The sequence below is a fragment of the Hippocampus bargibanti genome, linkage group LG02, assembly GCF_051943395.1.
Source record: "Hippocampus bargibanti isolate YZ-2025 linkage group LG02, ASM5194339v1, whole genome shotgun sequence".
In the NCBI taxonomy this organism is placed as follows: Eukaryota; Metazoa; Chordata; class Actinopteri; order Syngnathiformes; family Syngnathidae; genus Hippocampus; species Hippocampus bargibanti.
In genome coordinates, this window is record NC_142735.1 from 22,007,501 (window position 1) to 22,026,639 (window position 19,139).

Consider the following 19,139-nt stretch of genomic DNA (forward strand, 5'->3'; position numbering starts at 1 on the left):
CTTGAAGAGAAGAAAGGAGCATCAGAACAGAGCGGCGATGCATATGTGGAACTGTCGCGGCTTGGAATTGAAGTGGGACAGGAAATGTGAGACAATTTATTTTCGTCAATGGATGCCTCAGCTTCGTGTTTGCTTTCAACATTTAGCTTGTAGCAGAGGTGCACATTTCTCCATGTCATCCCTGATCCACTAGTGAAAAGGACGCTCTGATCCTCTCCTCCTTCATAAACAACTGCTTCATACAACAAAGAGGGTGCAGAACGTGTTTAGGATTGAATGACTGGCTGTGTCTTTGTGTTGTCATATTATTTGTAATTTAGATTTTTTGTTCTTTTGACTACAAGATGGCACCACAAAAGTCGCTGCCTTTCCAGCAGATCCAGTATTTTGTTTTTCTTATTTTTTTCGTTCCCTCTTCCTTTTGTTGCTTTGTTTGCTGCTGTGAAATGTAAATTTCTAATCTAATCTAATCTAATCTAATCTAATCTAATCTATCCCATTAATGTGACAGGTGTTGGGGCCATGACATGGTCACCGTTAGCCTGCGGAATGCTCACAGGAAAATACAACAGCGGCCTCCCTCAAAGCTCCAGAGCCGCCATGAAGGTGAAATCAGATGTCATTATCTCAGACATCGCCACGGTGACCAATCACACATATGCACATGCAGGGTTACGGGTGGCTGAAGCAGCGTATCTGCAGCGACGAGGGTAAGCTGCAGCTGAGTAAAGTTAAAGAAGTTCATCTGTTGGCGGACAGGATCGGATGCACCCCCGCTCAGCTTGCTATTGGTACACACACACACGCATATACACACGCACACAAGTACCAAATAGTCAAGGCGTGACTTTGTGTGTGTCAGCCTGGTGTCTGCGGAGTGAAGGTGTCAGTTCTGTTCTACTGGGTGCATCCAACACAGAGCAGCTCATGGAGAACCTCAGTTCCATCCAGGTATCAAAGTCAAAAACAGCCAGGAACTAAATCTGAATCACTGTAAACCAAACAATCACACAGAACTAAATACTCGTGTCTTCCAGGTCCTGTCACAGCTGACTTCGGCTCTTATCGCAGAGATGGACATGTTGCTAGGCAACAAGCCCCGGAAGCCACAAAAGGAGGCAAAAAGCTGAGAGGCATCCATATTGAAATCTATGGGTGGAACATAAACATTACCCGGATGTGAATGATCATCATCATCATCATCATCATCAACAACAAATGAGAAGATTTGAAAAATAAAAACGTTCCTTTGTTTTGGTGTTTTGTTGAATGAGCATATGTAAACACCAAACCTCTACGCGCGAATAACTTTAAGCGATAACATTTGTTATTTTTTTCCATTGGAATGGAGTCACTCTGACTATCCGCAAGATAGTAGCATTGTATCGCATTTTAGCACTGAACGCTAACTGCTCTCGAGGGGGAAAAAATCACCAATGATAGCTCTTAAATGATTTGCAAATAACATAATAGCTTCTCGTTAACGAGTTTCCCCACTGACAACTCAGGATTATCCATGTGGCATTACCTCAAACATTACCCAGCCGCGCCTCGTTTTGTACAGCTAATGAGCAAATTTAACGACGCATGTTTACGTGGCACAAAAAAAATCAAAAGCATCGAAAACACATGAAGACATATAATTACGATTCCATTTTATGCTTAGTTTTCTCACTGCCATAACCACAGAGCGTCGATTTTAAACGTTTGCCATCTGTCGTATTTTTCCCTGCTATGTTTTGTGATTCCCACATTTCCGAGCTTTGACAAGCTTCCCTGCATGTTCGGGGGTTTTCGGAGCTGGCTGCTGATTGGTCTGCTGTCATAACATGTGTTCGGAAACATTCGACCACGCCTTCTGATTGGCTGGTTGACTTATATGACCAACCGTGCCTGTTCACAGTGTCACCTTGGCTTAGCTGCTGCAGGTGGACTGTCCGGCCCACAGGGAGGCACAAACACAGGAAGTGAGCCGGGAATCGGAATCGGAGCCGGCCGACCATGACGTCTCCGAAGAGCAAGACGTCTCCGAAGGCCATCAAGTTCCTCTTCGGAGGCTTGGCCGGGTAAGCGCCACCGATCGCTGCCCGGACTAGCGTGCTAACAGCTAGCTTGTTAGCCGGCTAGCTTCTTTCAATGCCGAGTGTATCTAAAGTATCACCTTTAAACTTCTCATGTCTGACTGTCAGGCTTTTTTCCCCTCCATCCGCGCGGCCAATAATTTGCACCGTTAACATGACTTACATTATATCAGTGTGAAATCACGGTAGAGTTAAAAAAAAATCAAAACAATTCAATTTTGGATTGTGAATTGCAAAGCCGATTTTAAATGAGGTGCAGGAACAAAGTAAACTTTTATTTTCACCTCAAACCATAATAACCGTGTGTTCGTGCGTGTTTGGTGGCTGCATTTAGGATGGGCGCAACCGTGTTCGTTCAACCCCTGGACCTAGTGAAGAACCGCATGCAGTTAAGTGGTCAGGGCTCCAAGGCTCGAGAATACAAAACCAGCTTCCATGCAATTGCCTCCATCTTGAAGAACGAGGGCATCACTGGCATCTACACTGGGTAAGCCTCTGTAAACTTTCACCCTCCTGGCAAGTTGTCCAACGTGTGTTTGTGTGTGCATCTTAGACTGTCTGCAGGTCTGCTGCGCCAGGCCACCTACACCACCACCCGTCTTGGCATCTATACAATTTTGTTTGAAAAGATGACTTCGGCCGATGGTCGCCCGCCAAACTTCTTCCTCAAGGTGCCCCAAGCGACCCCCCCACCCACCCAGGTTCTTCACCACCAATTGAATCTACACTTTGATATTGTCCTGTACTCCTCCCATAGGCGCTGATCGGGATGACAGCTGGTGCCACAGGGGCATTTGTGGGCACACCAGCTGAGGTAGCACTCATCCGGATGACAGCGGATGGGCGGTGAGGGCCCCTACATTAGACCACTGCCACTATTACATCCTGAATTCTATTACTATGACATCACTCTTATCACTGTTACACCATGTGCCACTTTTACAACATTTAAAATTACCACATCACTGGGATGGTGCTACTTGATCAGGAATGGAAAACTGAAAGAGGAATCGCAACAATTTTTCAGTGCTACTCGGCGGCTGCCAGATAGAACTAGCTACTTCATCAACTGTATGACAAAAAATGTGATTTAAATATGGACAAAATCCATGTTAAATACATTTAGAGAGCAACAAAATAACTATTTTTGTCAGTGCAAAGGGTTCTTGCATAAAATCTACTGCTGAACAAGAAACCAACATTAAGCGCAAAACCTCTTTAAAAATCAACTCACTCAAAATTGGAACATGATTGAGATACTATGTTTGTACTGCATATCATTCCAAACCTGCAACAAAAAAAAAAAAAAAACAGTAAAAGACTCACTGTTAGTGTAGTTACGACATATCTGCCATCTAGTGCTGATGGGTGATATTACAATTTAAAGGACAACCGACGTCTACGGACATGTTGTGTCCATAATTTGTAAAATGGATTCAAATGACTTCTACTGAACGTATTTTACAAAGATTCCACCGCATATAGCTATATTTTACGTTTTAAGACTCGCGCTGAATATTCCGGAAGTCTTGTTTTTGAGTTGGTGACGAGTCCTCACGTTATGTCACTGAAGGAACGCCCCTGAACGTAAAAAAGGACACATTGTAGCAGACCTTCCATCACGTCAATGCATTTTGCTGTACTTGTTTGGTCTGACAACTTCGTGTTGTACCAAAAAGAGGCAGAAGAGGGCAACAAAGCTCTGTGTAAGGAATTAATCAGCCTGTGGAAACAGGCTGATTAATTCCTTACACGGAGCTTTGTCGCCATTTTCTGCCTCTTTTCTGGGACGCTACATTGCAGTCCAGATGCCTCAATGACACGGAAGGACTTCTTTAATCGATTGCAAACATTTAAGCTTTCCTCTTCAGAACTATTTGAATCATATTCATTCACTGGATGAGTAACAAGAAAGCATATTCTCCAAATCTGAAGCCATTGTTTTGATTCTCCAGCAAGGCAAGAGGTCTTGGCGTGATGTCACGAACTGGGGGCGGGACTTTCTGAAAATGCCCAATTTGCAGCTCAATTTTTTGCAGATTTTGGACACAAGTCATATTTATTGGTGTTTTGCATTTGACTAAAAATATCAGCCTGCGTGTTTTGGGTATTTTCGATGCTATAAAATGTTTTTATGATGTCAGTTAGGAAACAAAAAAAGTGAAGTTGGTGGTCCTTTAAAATTACAGTATATTTGCAGATTGGCATGCTTGGATTAGCGTTGTAACTATTTTCTGCTACTTTCCCCCCTGTCATCAAATATATTCATGTTTTTTTTGATGATGAATAATTTTTGGGGCTTTAAAAAAATCCGCCCAAAATTTGAGGGCCACTCAGAATGTGGTCGAGGGACACATGTTGCAACAGTTGAATACTTTAGTACAGTTGAATACTTTAGTACTAGATCACACAGCACCACACCATTGTTTTTTGGCACTCACGTGTTATTCAAATGATACGACATGATCAAACATTACATAATATTTACTTTACTGCGACATCTGACTTACATCACAACTATATCTTGACTGTAATGTAACCACCAAATCATTTGTATGGCATGACTCCATCATTGCATGTTAATGTCACCGATAAATAGCCGATGGAGAGTGATTGCGCGAATTGTCGCCTGCTCTTAAATGACATCATGCGTGCAGACTTCCTGTTGACCAACGACGAGGATATACTAACGTGTTTAATGCTCTGGCTCGGATCATGCGCGAGGAGGGCGTCACCACGCTATGGAGGGTGAGCACCAAGCCACCTTCTATCCTGCATTTGTTTGTCTGGTCTAGCTCACGGATATTTTATTTATTTATTTTGAAAGGGGTGCATCCCCACAATGGCACGGGCAGTGGTGGTCAACGCCGCCCAACTAGCGTCTTACTCGCAGTCCAAACAGGCACTGCTAGACTCTGGTAAAATACACTAGTGGACACACACTCCCATTCATCTAGCTTGTGACTACTCACATGCATCTCATGTCCTTTTAGGCTACTTCGGTGACGACATCCTGTGTCATTTCTGCGCCAGTATGATCAGCGGCCTGGTCACCACGGCGGCGTCCATGCCCGTCGATATCGTCAAGACCAGGTGAGACCTCAGCGTTCGCCAAAATGAGCCACCCGCCTCTCACCGCTTCCCCTAATTATCATTTTTCAGAATTCAGAACATGAGGATGATTGACGGCAAACCCGAGTACAAGAACGGCTTGGTGCGTCTGCATGGCGTGACATTGAAACAGTAAAACGGGTTTCCCAAACGGATGGGGATAAAGGTGCAAGGATGCTGATGTAATGTGTACTCTGACCTGTAGGAGGTGCTGGTACGAGTGGTGGGCAAGGAGGGCTTCTTTTCACTGTGGAAAGGCTTCACGCCGTACTACGCTCGCCTCGGACCGCATACTGTGCTCACTTTCATCTTTCTGGAGCAGATGAACCGCTTCTACAAGACCTACGTGCTCGAACGCTAACGCACGCTGACATCGATGGACGCGTGCTCAAATGCAACAATAGCTGTTATAATATATTCTTTTTATAAGAATGAAAAAAAATGGGGATTTAGGTCATGGGTTATGTCTTTCTGTCACTTATCGCCCCCAACACCAAGACTAACCACACGGTGACAGATGCTATATATGATGATGGTCTATTAAAAACTTTGGGACACTTGGTTGGACTTTGTCAATGCATCATGTGACCAACGTGAACACAGAGAGAAGCACAAAACAAGAGATAGGCATATGCAAACATGGGGAGGACAAACACGGCGACGCACGTATGGATATACACACGGTGACGAACATGAACAGAGTCACGTGCCGATTGACGCATAAAAACGAAGACGCACAAACAATGAGGGACACTGAAACTCACGGATTGATACAGAAATTGACAAAAACACAAGCACACAATGACAACCGCACTAGGGAACACACACAAACATTAAGACAGTGAGTGATGTTATATACTGTATATATATATATATATATAAGTTGCCTGCCCCATTTTTCACAACTTGAAACACAATAAAATGACTAATCGCAAAAAAAAAAAACATTGTTGCGAAGTATAAAGTATTTATTAATGAAGGAAGTACCTACCACAAATGCTCCCTTGCTTAATTTATAGTAAATATCCCTTGCTGCAAACGTTCGTTTGGCAATTTGCATACTTGGCACGGCAGCCAATCAGAAGCCTGTTTCGTGCTTCGGACTATACCGTGACTGTAAAGTGTACATGAGAGTTTTGAAAGGCGCTTAGAAAGAGGAGTCCACGTGGGTTGTAGCGGTTTGCTTGTAGCTTCTGCTGTATTGAATAAAACAAACGTTTGATTTGAAAATAATTTTTTTTTCTTGAAGAAGTTGTCGGCCACTCGGGCCGAGACATAAAAGTTGTACGCCCCGGGCCTCCTGGCAGACATTATGTCAAACACTGATATATATATATATATATATATATATATATATATATATATATATATATATATATGTATATATGTGTGTGTGTGTGTGTGTTGTAGGAAAGTCATGTAGTTGCCCACATAGTCATGAATGTCAGCCTTTCTTTATTGAATTGCTACTCTCTGGACTATCTAATCATCGAGCACATCAAGACAAGACGTGCAAGAGTCCATGCAGAAATGGCCGAGTCTGGGTTCAAACCGCTTGCCTTGTAAAAGTAGAGGCAGATGTGCTTCCTACTTGCTCACAGCGCCGGGCAGTTCCCAAGATTACTTTTCTATTTCTGCTCTCCACTGCTTAAGATGAATGGAAAGGTTAAAGTATGTATGCGACTGTGTGACTGACCTTTGCTTGAAGGCTGAGCGTGTCATATTTCTCCTTTAGATGAACTCTGACCTTCTCTCGGGGAGCCTCAGGGACCGTCTGAATGTTGTACACGCACAGTGTATAATGTCATTAATTTTGGAATACAGAACAAATGTGGCTTTAGTGAATTAGTGGTTTAAGATTGGCACCCTCAATACGACCTGTTTTCCATAGTAACACCGGTCTTCTTCTTCTTCTTCTTTTCCTTTGGGCTTTTCCCTTCAAGGGGTCGCCACAGCAAATCAGTGTCCTCCATCTTGAGAGGTTTGATCCGCATAGTAACACCGGTAATAGACCTTAAATGCTTGTGCAACACGTTAAAGCTCTCACATTTATCCATGGATACATTTTCCTATCCATGTATCCGCACAAGGGTCACACGGCGAGATTCTGGAGCCTATCGCATCCGTCTTCATGCAGTCGGCGGTATAGTGGCGTTGAAGGAATTCTGCAAAGAGTGAGCCAAAATTCCTCCACGTCGATATGGACCAAACACTTGGCCCCAATTATCACAAAAGCTTGATTTTAGTCATTGCCGCCTGTATCCATTATCGGGTTCAATTACTTTTTGATGATTTTTTTTGTCTTAATAAATTAAATTCCCTGTATGCGATTTCTCTCTTAAGAACACACACCTCCCTTTCAGTCTACCTGAAAATATATGTTACAGTGTCATACACTTTACAGTCACACAGTCTTGAAGATGACAACCACAAAAAATTCTACACACTCCCCTGGGCTCCCTCTGGGCCCGCCCCTCCGGCCACCAAGGTCCATAAAGGCCCGCTTGCAGATCCCCTTGCGGGACATTTCGTCTTGGCCGTGGGACACTTCCTCTCCGCTCGGACAAACCGCCCGCACACCAGCAGCTCCCCCACTGAAGATAGCTGAGGTAGGGCCGCCCTCCCCCACTTCTCCCCGCCTCACAAGACCCTTCCCTTGCGATTTTCTTGTCATTTATGAGTGACCTTCGGGACAAGGTCAAAGTTGAGACAAACAGGAAGTGAAGACAAAGTCTCGAGGGGTGGATCAACTTTGGAGCTCAAGGGCCAGATTTGACTTTGAAATCAGACATTCATGAAAATATTAGATTTTTTTTAATCACATTTCAATGAAATATTGTTTTCATATCAAAATTCATGTATATTTTAAACCATATTGTCAGTAACCAAGCTAACCATGATCAATTAAGCAATCATTTTTAGAAGATGGTAGCATGCAAAATTATTTGTATTTTATGTTCAGTTATTTATGATTAATTATTGTTTCACAAACTGTTTTGCATTTTGTGAAACAATAATCATGCAAATTTTACATTTAAAATATATTTCTTCATGCTTAACTTAATTTAAAAATAATTTACCCAGCAAATAATAATGTAAATTAATTGTACTTATTTTTCACATTGGAATGGCCATTATCATTTTTTAAAATGACTCCAATTATTATTTGTAATTATAAAGATTTACCAATTAGTTATTTTTCTTACAAATAGTAGAATGAGTTAAATGCTTATAATCTGTCAACACAATTTTATGTGATACATGAATTATAGTTAACAATAAATGCATTTTGAGTGAAAACTGTTCATGTGTGACCATTTTTTCGGACTTCTCATTCGCATTTATTTGCTAGCAAATTATTTCCCGCAGCTACATACGCTGGCGAGTTAGCACAGCACTCATAGTTTAGCTCACTGAAACGATGACAGAAGGTCACGGTATTTATAGTGCAAATATTTCCAGACTATAGTGTTGCCCCCACCAACCTCCTATACTGATTCTGATTGGCTCCGGCGGTTGAGGCAGTAAAGTGATTTTCTTTCTAACCTTCAGACAACATGTCCGTCACGAAGATCCACGCTCGGGAGATTCTCGACTCCAGAGGGAACCCCACAGTGGAAGTGGACCTGTGGACCGCCAAGGGTGAGGCTAGTCTAGTCTAGCCTAGCCTAGCCTAGCATCCACAATGGCTCAAGCATTTGTTCCCCTAAGGTCACTTCAGAGCGGCGGTCCCCAGCGGGGCCTCCACCGGCGTCCACGAGGCCCTGGAGATGCGTGATGGCGACAAGAGCCGTTACTTGGGCAAAGGTACGCCCCCATTAGAAGGCCTTCCCCATATGGGCGTGACAGTCACATATTCAATTGGTTGTTGTTTATTTTAGGGACCTTGAAGGCGGTGGAGCACGTCAACAAGGACATCGCCCCCCAGCTCATTGCCAAGGTTAGTACAGCGGCGCCTTGAGATATGGATCACCACATTTAGGCATTTTTCACTACTAGAAATGCCCCCCCCCCCCCAAAAAAAAAGAGGTGTCAAATTGTTAAACACAACTCCCACTTTCATATGACTCTGAAACTAAATAGTAAACCAAGACACACACACACACACACACAGACACACACACAGGGTAGTAAAAAACACCAATCATTGTTGCATTTGGGATGGCCCACTATCTTAATGCTAATATGTAATTAAAAACACAATTGACATGCTATTAGTTACCATCAATAGCTGCGTTTTTTTCTTGAAAGAAGGAATGGTTGTTTGAATCCAAACAATACTCATATGCATATATTCTTTATCCTATATGAAACTGAATCATATTAGAGGATGTTGGTGGTGTCTGGAATTAATGGTATTTTCCTTCATTTCAATGGGGAAATATAATTTGATATACAATTTACTGCATCGTAATCCGCTGTAGTTCACTTGTCAAATCTAATAGGAAAGTAGTCCATGTGTAGCACATTTGGTATTTTGGCGCTCAGCTGATGTCTGTCCCGTCCCAGAATTTCACCGTGGTCGAACAGGAGAAGATTGACAACTTCATGCTGGAATTGGACGGCACAGACAACAAATGTGAGTGTGTCTTTATGTCTGTCCATCTGTCTGTCTTGTCTTTGGACATCTGACCTAGCCATTGCTCGTCTATCCCCACAGCTAAATTTGGTGCTAATGCCATCTTGGGGGTGTCGTTGGCTGTCTGCAAGGCGGGGGCGGCGGAGAAGGGGGTACCCCTCTACCGCCACATCGCCGACCTGGCCGGACACAAGGATGTCATCCTTCCCGTTCCCGTCAGTGGCAAAACTTTGACCATTGAGTCCATATCCTGCTAGTACACTCAATTGTTCATGTGTACATTTGATGCCTGCAGGCTTTCAACGTGATCAACGGGGGCAGTCACGCCGGGAACAAGCTGGCCATGCAGGAGTTCATGATCCTGCCGGTGGGCGCCGCCAACTTCCACGAGGCCATGAGGATTGGCGCTGAGGTGAGGTGGCCATAAACCCGCACGTAGCTGCGTTTAGCACGGCACCACCATTTTAATGCCCCACCCATCCCTACTGCAGGTCTATCACAATCTGAAGAATGTTATCAAGGCTAAATATGGCAAAGACGCCACAAATGTGGGTGATGAGGGAGGTTTTGCGCCAAACATCCTGGAGAACAATGAAGGTAAGATGCCAGAGTCACATTCATTGAAACTCTGCTTGGAGTGTCGGCCATATTGAATGTGGCAAATCGGCCATTGAAACGCATTCAACTTTCATTCGAATATTCTCTCTCTCTCTCTCTCTCTCTCTCTCTCTCTCTCTCTCTCTCTCTCTCTCTCTCTCTCTCTCTCTCTCTCTCTCTCTCTCTCTCTCTCTCTCTCTCTCTCTCTCTCTCTCTCACACACGTACATGACGCCTGATGTAATTTGTTTGTCCTTTTATTCGCAAACCAAATAATGATTAATAATTTCATTTGAGAGGTAGAATTGAATGATTTGGTTTACCAATTATTTTGTTGTGATGCGGCACAGCTCTGGAGCTGTTGAAGACAGCCATTGAGAAGGCTGGCTACCCAGACAAGATCATCATCGGTATGGATGTGGCGGCATCTGAGTTCTTCCGTGCCGGAAAATACGACCTGGACTTTAAGTCGCCTGATGACCCTTCCAGACACATCAGCGGAGAGAAGCTTGGCGACTTATACCGCAGCTTCATCAAGAACTACCCTGGTATGAGAAGGGAAAAAAACACAGTGGCTAACAGCTAGGCGCTTCATCCTTACCTTCTCCTTCCAGTCCAGTCCATCGAAGACCCATTTGACCAGGACGACTGGGAGCAGTGGGCCAAGTTCACATCCTCTGTGGACATCCAGGTGACCGCCAAAGCCTCACATCACATAGCAACATCCACCAGTCCACTCGAGCTAAGACAGTGACCCATCAGATCGTAGGTGACGACCTGACGGTGACCAATCCCAAGAGGATCCAACAGGCAGTGGACAAAAAGGCCTGCAACTGCTTGCTTCTCAAAGTCAACCAGATCGGCTCTGTGACCGAGTCCATTCGGGCGTAAGTTGTCGTTTGTCCATCTGTCCATATCTATGTGTGTGTGCGTGTGTGTGTGTGCGCGCGTCTAACCTTACCTTTGGGTGTGTGTGGCAGGTGCAAGCTGGCTCAGAGCAGCGGCTGGGGCGTCATGGTCAGCCATCGTTCCGGTGAGACCGAGGACACGTTCATCTCCGACTTGGTAGTCGGACTGTGCACTGGACAGGTAACACACAAAACACGCAAAAAGGCGCTTCACATTTTGTGTATTGTTAAAATGAAATAACATCTTGAATCTTTTTAGAATGTCAATTCTAGACGTACCGGTAATTCTTACCTTGATCTCAGCCAACAGACAGATTTTGTTTATCCAAATACAGACTGGAGTCGATGAACAGTACAGTACACCTTCGAAGGGTTTATTTGCAGAATATTCCGGACACACATGATTTGCAGACAATAGCTGCTTGATCACGAGTGTGTCAAAACCACAGACACACAACATATTCATTTCATTACAAGGGCGGTATCGAGACTATGGCGCGACATCGAGGCGACATTCTCCGAAAACAATTCTTAGCTTTTATCAGTGTGTCTCCACAAAGTCTCCAGTAAGCAGTGTATCAAGGTAGCTCCAAGAATGCACTTGGTTCACTCTGCGTATAACAATGGTATGCAGGCTAGACCCGATATGGCGGAAGAGCCACATAATTATTGTTATTTTCATGACATATTATTGAGAAAATCAAAATATCGTGGCAGAGGCTTATTTACTAAACAAAATATCAGCAGAAATAATGCTTCATAACCTTCTATCTGTGCGGCAGATCAAGACTGGCGCCCCCTGTAGGTCTGAGCGTTTGGCCAAATACAATCAGTTGATGAGGTAAGCACTTCCGTGTTTACGTCCTGGTTTATATTGTGGTTTACATCCTTGCGCTCATCTGCCCCCTCTCTGGCGTGAACCCCCCCACAGAATCGAGGAGGAGCTGGGCGACAAGGCCAAGTTCGCCGGGAAAGACTTCCGCCACCCCAAGATCAACTAAGGTTCCCCAGGCGCTGTTTTCTACAGAAGACAAAAGAACAATAACAACAATAAAAACAATGAAAAACAACAATGTAACAGGACCAAGTCAATAAGCCACATACACACTCACACGACTCTGTGACGTCAAGGTGGACGTTTGGGCGAAAGCCGCCGGTTGCCCGGCGATGAGCGGCGGCCATGTGACAAGACATCATCAAAGACAAAACCCATTGCCACCAATGTCCTTGTTTAAGCGTGTGTGGAAAGAGAGCGAGGAAGGAAGGCAGCGACAGAGGAAAATAGAGGTGGGAAAAGAGGGAGAGGGGAGACAGAGGGAGGGTGGGAAAGCGAGGGAAGTGATTAAGATATAAAGACAGGATCGAGAGAAAATGAGGGACTGGGGAGGGACAGAGGGTGATATTGATGACATTTTTTTTATGTTTTGCATTTTTTTAGTCATCAAAATTCTACAGACACCCAAAAACAAAACAAAATATATATATATATATATATATATATATATATATATATATATATATATATATATAACAGACTGCCCAACAGCACCAACCTTTTCCAAACTTTTCTGGAGTTGTGTGTATTTGTGTGTGTGCCTGGGTGCGCATCGAGTAATGCTCACAAAAGCACATCAATCACAAGGCAAAAAGGCCCATCGGAGTGTGTGTTTGGACGTGTGTGTGTGTGCGTGTAATGACGTCAATCTGCTGAAAGGGGGTCGAGACAAAAAGTGGGGGTGGTGAGCCGTTAGCCGCACCTTTGGGCTGGCACCATGTGAACATCCATAGCACTGCCCCCCACTCCCACCATAACCCCCGCAGCCACTCTTGCACAGCAAATTTTTCACCGGGACGACCCGGTCGCCGTGGCGACGCTTTACGAGGGGGTGGGATGCAAGAGTCACTGGGGTCACCGTGTGGATAAAAGTGACGACGATGATGATGACGATGATGATGAAGGGCGACCTGTTGGTACCCAATGACTTTTCATCCAAGAACCCAGATGGAGGCAGGACAGGGAACAAAAAATGTCCAAAGGTGTGAATCAGAATTATGCTTTTTCTGGATCCGCCTCACAAATCTTTAATCATCTTCAAATGCTTCATTTTGAAATTTATATGCATCAAATGCTTACTAAAGAACCCAAATTGTCCATAGATGTGAATGCAAAAGTGTGCGATAGGCTGGCAAGCAGTCCAGGGCGTTACCCCGCCCCTTTGGAGAAGAAGATGGATGTATCTACCGTCTGTGCAATTATGTCCAGGTGACTTCTCATCAAAGCATCAATCCTACCTCAACAATCCCAATCACCACTTTCCAGACCGTCAGTTCGCGAGTGTGCGTGAGAGAGAGACTCAGTCACCACGGCGACTCCGACGCCAAGCATGCGTGACATCACGCCACCGAATCACTATAAAAGGCCAACCCGAGACCCTGGTCTTCAGATGCATCCCAATTGAGAGGAACTTATTTTGCTCCGAGGGGACTTTCAATTCATTAGCTTTCGACGACCGACACGAGCTCTGTCGGGATTTTGGGACGCGCCATAAAAACGACAACGATTGACAGTCAACAGCCAATCACAGCGCAGCGTCACTAACCTGAAAATGGACACCTCCGGCACCCCTTTTCTCTCATTCCTGGTCCTCATTTTCATCCTGACCCTTGCCACGGAGTCCCGGCCGGCACCTCAAAACCGCGATGTCAAGGTCGGTCTTGGTCCATGTGCTCTTCCATCTCCAACAGATAGATATTGTTAGTCTTCAAATTATGACATCATCATATTCAAACTGATATAAACCATAAAATGTTATGGTGCTGATCGTTGTATGTTACGATGAACGAAAAACACATCAAAAAATTATTCAATCCCCTTGAGATTGACTGGTGCCTATTCGCTAAGTAATCTTGACAAAAAACAACAACTTTTGTCTCATAACATGACAAATTAAACTTATTGGTCGCTTTACATTACAACAAACGGACGTTCATTCAGGGTACAAACAGTTGATTTGTTTTAGGATGATGAAGGTGTCATTGAGGAAAATGTCTGTGGAAGCAAATTGGGGAACATGTATGGATCGTATATTCTCATATATGAGAAGAAAATGTAATTGCACATCCATTGCAGTAAGTGGCACTGTCACTCTCATTGTCCGTCAGACTGTGCAAGGAGTATTAGCGCCGCTAAAAAGGTGTACTTATTCACTCATTCACTGCCATCCTTGAATTTATTCAGGAATTGAAAAGTGTGATGTGGTGCTCCATTCCCGAATTTGTTTGGGTTTTGATTTTTCTTGCCAAGGGTGCCGATCTTGCGCTGGTCAGACCGGTGGTAATGTTTTGCCCTTCGACGTGGGGGAAGCATTTGTCATTTGTCCACGTTAGCGCTTTGTTACAGCTTCAGCTGTTGTTAACGCGCTATATAAATCAATATGTATGTATTGGATTGTATTTTGTACATCCGCCCCCATTTCAAGCTCAGATAACCCCAGACCCATATAACTTAGGAATTAACTCTTTTTTTTCTGAACAGTCGACGGTTTCTAATGTTGGATTGAATGTTTATGTAGTCCTAAAATTCAATATTCTGGGGGTCTTGCAATTTGAGTGAAAATAACATAAAACTGGCACTTGAATGGACATTTTTTTGCACATTGTCTGGCAGTGAATGAGTTAAAATAAATTTGTCAAATTATATTATTCATAGTTACTGTGAGTAGAGAGTTGTGGTGTGGAGGGCAAAATATTTTCATTTTCCCTGGAGCGGGGAGCATACTAATTAATATATGACACACAAAATGTTGCCTAGTAGAAAGACGAGAATCAAGCAGGTTAAAATAACAACATCTGAAGGCACTGCTTCTTAATAGACTTAAAGGACATCCGACGCCCGGACAAGTTGTGTCCATAATTTGTAAAATCACTTCAAATGACTTGTACTGAGCGTATTTTACAAAGATTCCACCGCATATAGCTATATTTTACGTTTTAAGACTTGCGCTGAATATTCAGGAAGTCTTGTTTTCGAGTAGATGACGATCCCCACGTGACGTCACGTTTGGAACACCCCTGACCGAGAAAGCGACACACAATGCATTTTGCTGTACTTTGTTTGGTCTGAAAACTTTGTGTTGAGCCGTGTTGATGGCGAAATTAGAAGGAAAACACATAAATAATGCGATGGTGAATCGTTGTGTGTTGCACCAAGGCAACTACAGTATTTGATATTCGCTGACACAAATTCCCAGCAGACAAATCAGCCCATTTCCAACGGAGCTTGGGCGCCATCTTGTGCATTTTCTGGGACGCTACACATCAGTCCTGATGCCTCAAAATGACCCGGAAGAACTTTAATTGATTGCAAACATTTATGCTTTCCTCTTCAGAACGACAGTAAAGTCTCGTTATATCGATATCGGATATATCGATAGTCCCGGTTATATCGATATTTTTTCGGACTCCCTTGAATATCGATATAACGAGACTTTACTGTATTTGAATCATATTCATAACTGGATGAGTAACAAGAAAGCATCTTCTCCGAATCTGAAGCCATTGTTTTGAGACGTCTTGGCGTGACGTCACTAACTGGGGGCGGGACCTTCTGAAAGTGCCCAATTCGCACTTAAATTTGCCAACGAACGATTGGATTGGATTTGCCTTTATTAGTCTCGCAGTGGAGAAATTTACATTTCACAGCAGCAAAGTGATATATGTGAATATGCGTGCATTTTTTTTTGTACATGCAATATTTTTTTTTCCGACTCCCGACCCTCACCCCTTTAAATTTTGCTGCCGTAGATTGCAAATTTTGAAGACTGAATTGTACTAAATGTCTTGAGGACAGCTTAGGGGAAAGTGAAGCATTCGGCATCAACTGCACCTGCGGTGTTTGGAGGATAAAAATGAATACAAAAGATCCTCAAAATCCAACGTGGAGGTGCTCTCAGAGGCTTGGACTGTCCAAACGTTCTTAATGGATGGGGTTTACAGCATGACTGTTCCCCTGTCAAAGCAACAAAGGAGTAGCTCAGTATGACACAGTAACCTAGTCAGGATGTGGTGAACTTTCCAGCTTCTTGTCTACACAATAAAAAATATGCATCACACTGTCATAAAAAAACAAAAACAATCACGGCTATAACTCATTTTGAGTAAGCAAACTAACTAAATCTGGTCCTGACTTGTGTCTTCAGGCTATGACTGCCCTGTTTGGACAACGGCTCTCCTCCCTTCTCATGGCGCCCCAGTCTGAGGGCTCAGCAGTAAGTCCGGCGGCACCCCGTCAGCGGAAAAATGAGGAAGGGGCTGGGACAGCTGGAGGGTCACGCTTCTTCGTGGACGCCCTTCAGCGATACGCTAAGGTGAGGCGGCGCGGCGGGAAGTGGACGTCGCTTGGAGGACGAGGATGCTTCGGCTTGAAGATGGATCGCATTGGCGCCGTCAGCGGACTTGGATGCTAAATTTTGACATGCTACCTCTGACCCCTGGCAAAGGCTGCGAGACGACTTTGTGTGTGTGTGTGTGTGTGTGTGTGTGTGTGTGTGTGTGTGTGTGTGTGTGTGTGTGTGTAACAAGACAAGCATGTGTTAAACGTGTGCATTTGTGTGCTGACAAGTTGTACCATGACAACATTCCTTTACTGAATGTATGTGAATCCAAATTAAAAAAAATGTTTATTTGTTGTTTGTTCATTCGATTTATCATCCATCTATTTTCAAGAGATCCTCTCTTTGCTTGGCCTTATCACCTGGTTGAACCTCTAAATCAACTTTGATTATTTAACCATTTTCTGCCAGACATGTACTCATTTTGGTAAATTTCAGTGGAAAGGTCGGGGTGGTGGACAGTCTGCAGCTGGATGAATGCATGGCTTGAGGAGCCCGCCTTGAGAAGAAAGGAGCATCAGCGCAGAGCGCCGAGGCGTATGTGGACCTGTCGCGGTTTGGAATTGAAGCGTATTTATGTGGGACAGGAGATGTGAGACAGTCTCTATTGTCAATGGATGCTACAGCTTTGTGTTTGCTTTCAACATTCAGCTTGTGGCAGACGTGCACATTTCATCATGATGTTTCTGATCCGCTGGTGTAAAGGACGCTTTGATCCTCTCCTCTTTCATCTAGAATTGCTTCATACAACAAAGAGGGTGCAGAAAATGCTTACGTTTGAATGACTGTGTCTTTGTGTTGTCATATTATTTTATTTTTTTGTTCTTTTGACTTGAAGATGGCGCCGCGACAGTGGCTGCCTTTCCAGCAGCTGCTGTATTGTGTTTTTCTACTTCTTCCTTTCCTCTTCCTTCCATAATTTTATTGGCGAGAAATGTAATTTTCTCCACTGTGAGACGAAAGGCGAATCCAATATTTTGATTATGTTCAAGTTCAAACTCTAAAAGCTTGCGCCACATACCATGCGCAGTCATTAAAGAAAACATTCCACCTGAATTAAACAATAATTCATCTACATTACAGACTATATTATCATTTGTCTGTATTATGAAAAAAAAACATGACGATGGCAGATTCAAGATCAACAAAAAATATATAGAAAAGTTTACGTGTATTTAAAGAAAAATAGTCACATTTTGTTGAGCTAATACGACACCCGGAGTAATTTTAATGGGACACTCCTTTTGAGTATTTTTATAATATATTTCATTGATAAGCACCTTTTAAAGCTCTCAAGGACACTTTACAGTGAAATGATATTTTTCTGCGGGTGAGCAGTGGCAGCCACACGTGCCAGCGTTCACTCAACCCGGAAGTAACATAAAATAAAAATTAAAAACAACTAAATAGCAAATAATATGACAACACAAAGACACAGTTATTAATTCTTCAGCACTTTATGTACCCTCTTTGTAACACGAAGCGGTTCTAGATGAGAGCGCATATTTTACTTTGGGCTACATTCTGCTAGCTATTTTTATTTTTAAATTATTAGGTACTGTCACATAGCAGTGTTTGACGGCATTTGAACAATCTAAAGAAGGAAGGCGGACACACGCAAGGACATTTAACAGTGACAAATGTTCGTGTAAATTGTATCGGTGAGGCGAATTTACCGTGATACTTTCCAGCAGGTGTCGTCATAATCCACACTTGACGTAATAGTGGCGCGAAGAAAAAAAATCAACGCGTCACGTGACGATCTGGCCCCTGACTGACGATTGCTAACAGTTTGCATCGGACGTGAGGAGCAACGGCTTACATTTCGGTCGTAACACGCGTCGTCGCCCTCCCGTCCTGGTCTCACCCGCAAACATGTCGGCGGTGCAGCGAATGAAGGTGGCGAACGAGCGACACAGCAAGACAATCACGCAGCGAGGACACGTCCAGAAAACCTCGGTTGGTACTCACAGCAGAGCTAACCGGGCTAACCTGTCTTTATCTGTTTGTTAAAAACGTCCTTTACGACGAGGAGTTGCTTTTGCTCCGAAATGACTGAGGAACTTGTGCCTTGCAGCGGCCAGTCAATGAGGAGAAGTCTCCGGTGGGTCCATGGCTTCTGGCGCTTTTCGTGTTCGTGGTTTGTGGATCAGGTGAGTTTTTAAAGACACCAACACTTAGTTTAGCATGACAACGTGATGTTTGTGTTTTGTTTTGTTACAGCCATCTTCCAAATTATCCAAAGTATCAGACAAGGGATGTGATGGATGAGCTGTACGCCCGGCCGATGTTGACAATACACACTGTTCTCTTTTAGTCATAGTTTAGTTTGTTTTCATTGTGGATCAGATATTGATAATTGCTTTTGTTTTTATACACAAAGCACGTGTACGACACGTCTCACGATGCTTTGTTTTGTTGAAGTTCAACGCGTGGCTAAATTAAAGTGGATATTTTCTCTACACGCCTTCTCT

At 43.7% G+C, this 19,139-nt stretch overlaps 5 protein-coding genes across 7 annotated transcripts in view; all 5 read left to right on the forward strand.

The window, feature by feature from the left end:
• LOC148901990 (voltage-gated potassium channel subunit beta-2-like) overlaps positions 1 to 1,730 on the forward strand; it is a 5,616-nt gene extending 3,886 nt beyond the window's left edge. For 2 of the 3 annotated variants that reach the window (XM_088990167.1, XM_088990168.1), the window contains 4 exons: positions 512 to 606; positions 671 to 791; positions 863 to 951; positions 1,038 to 1,730. In XM_088990167.1, coding sequence (XP_088846293.1) covers positions 512 to 606; positions 671 to 791; positions 863 to 951; positions 1,038 to 1,130 — 398 coding nt within the window. In that variant the 3' untranslated portion in view covers positions 1,131 to 1,730. Of the gene's footprint in view, positions 87 to 511; positions 607 to 670; positions 792 to 862; positions 952 to 1,037 lie in introns of those variants that run through there. The other variant, XR_016114216.1, reaches the window with a different exon arrangement.
• Positions 1,731 to 1,883: 153 nt separating this feature from the next.
• Positions 1,884 to 5,752, forward strand: slc25a11 (solute carrier family 25 member 11). Its single transcript, XM_088990170.1, has 9 exons — positions 1,884 to 2,066; positions 2,416 to 2,568; positions 2,635 to 2,752; positions 2,839 to 2,927; positions 4,739 to 4,829; positions 4,909 to 4,999; positions 5,075 to 5,174; positions 5,244 to 5,295; positions 5,398 to 5,752. The coding sequence occupies exons 1-9, from the start codon at positions 2,002 to 2,004 to the stop codon at positions 5,551 to 5,553; spliced, it is 915 nt and encodes a 304-aa protein (XP_088846296.1). The 5' UTR covers positions 1,884 to 2,001; the 3' UTR covers positions 5,554 to 5,752.
• Positions 5,753 to 7,649: 1,897 nt separating this feature from the next.
• eno3 (enolase 3, (beta, muscle)) lies at positions 7,650 to 12,348 on the forward strand. The gene is made up of 14 exons (XM_088990171.1): positions 7,650 to 7,801; positions 8,745 to 8,834; positions 8,904 to 8,999; positions 9,074 to 9,132; positions 9,702 to 9,771; positions 9,853 to 9,986; positions 10,067 to 10,183; positions 10,263 to 10,368; positions 10,718 to 10,915; positions 10,982 to 11,058; positions 11,130 to 11,254; positions 11,348 to 11,456; positions 12,058 to 12,116; positions 12,207 to 12,348. The coding sequence occupies exons 2-14, from the start codon at positions 8,750 to 8,752 to the stop codon at positions 12,274 to 12,276; spliced, it is 1,305 nt and encodes a 434-aa protein (XP_088846297.1). The 5' UTR covers positions 7,650 to 7,801; positions 8,745 to 8,749; the 3' UTR covers positions 12,277 to 12,348.
• Positions 12,349 to 13,657: 1,309 nt separating this feature from the next.
• Positions 13,658 to 16,962, forward strand: nppcl2 (natriuretic peptide C-like 2). The gene is made up of 2 exons (XM_088990175.1): positions 13,658 to 13,983; positions 16,474 to 16,962. Exons 1-2 carry the CDS (start codon positions 13,882 to 13,884, stop codon positions 16,738 to 16,740), a joined length of 369 nt encoding a protein of 122 aa, XP_088846301.1. The 5' UTR covers positions 13,658 to 13,881; the 3' UTR covers positions 16,741 to 16,962.
• Positions 16,963 to 18,158: 1,196 nt separating this feature from the next.
• Positions 18,159 to 19,127, forward strand: LOC148901994 (stress-associated endoplasmic reticulum protein 1). Its single transcript, XM_088990176.1, has 3 exons — positions 18,159 to 18,624; positions 18,743 to 18,818; positions 18,889 to 19,127. Exons 1-3 carry the CDS (start codon positions 18,541 to 18,543, stop codon positions 18,927 to 18,929), a joined length of 201 nt encoding a protein of 66 aa, XP_088846302.1. The 5' UTR covers positions 18,159 to 18,540; the 3' UTR covers positions 18,930 to 19,127.
• Positions 19,128 to 19,139: the final 12 nt, after the last annotated feature.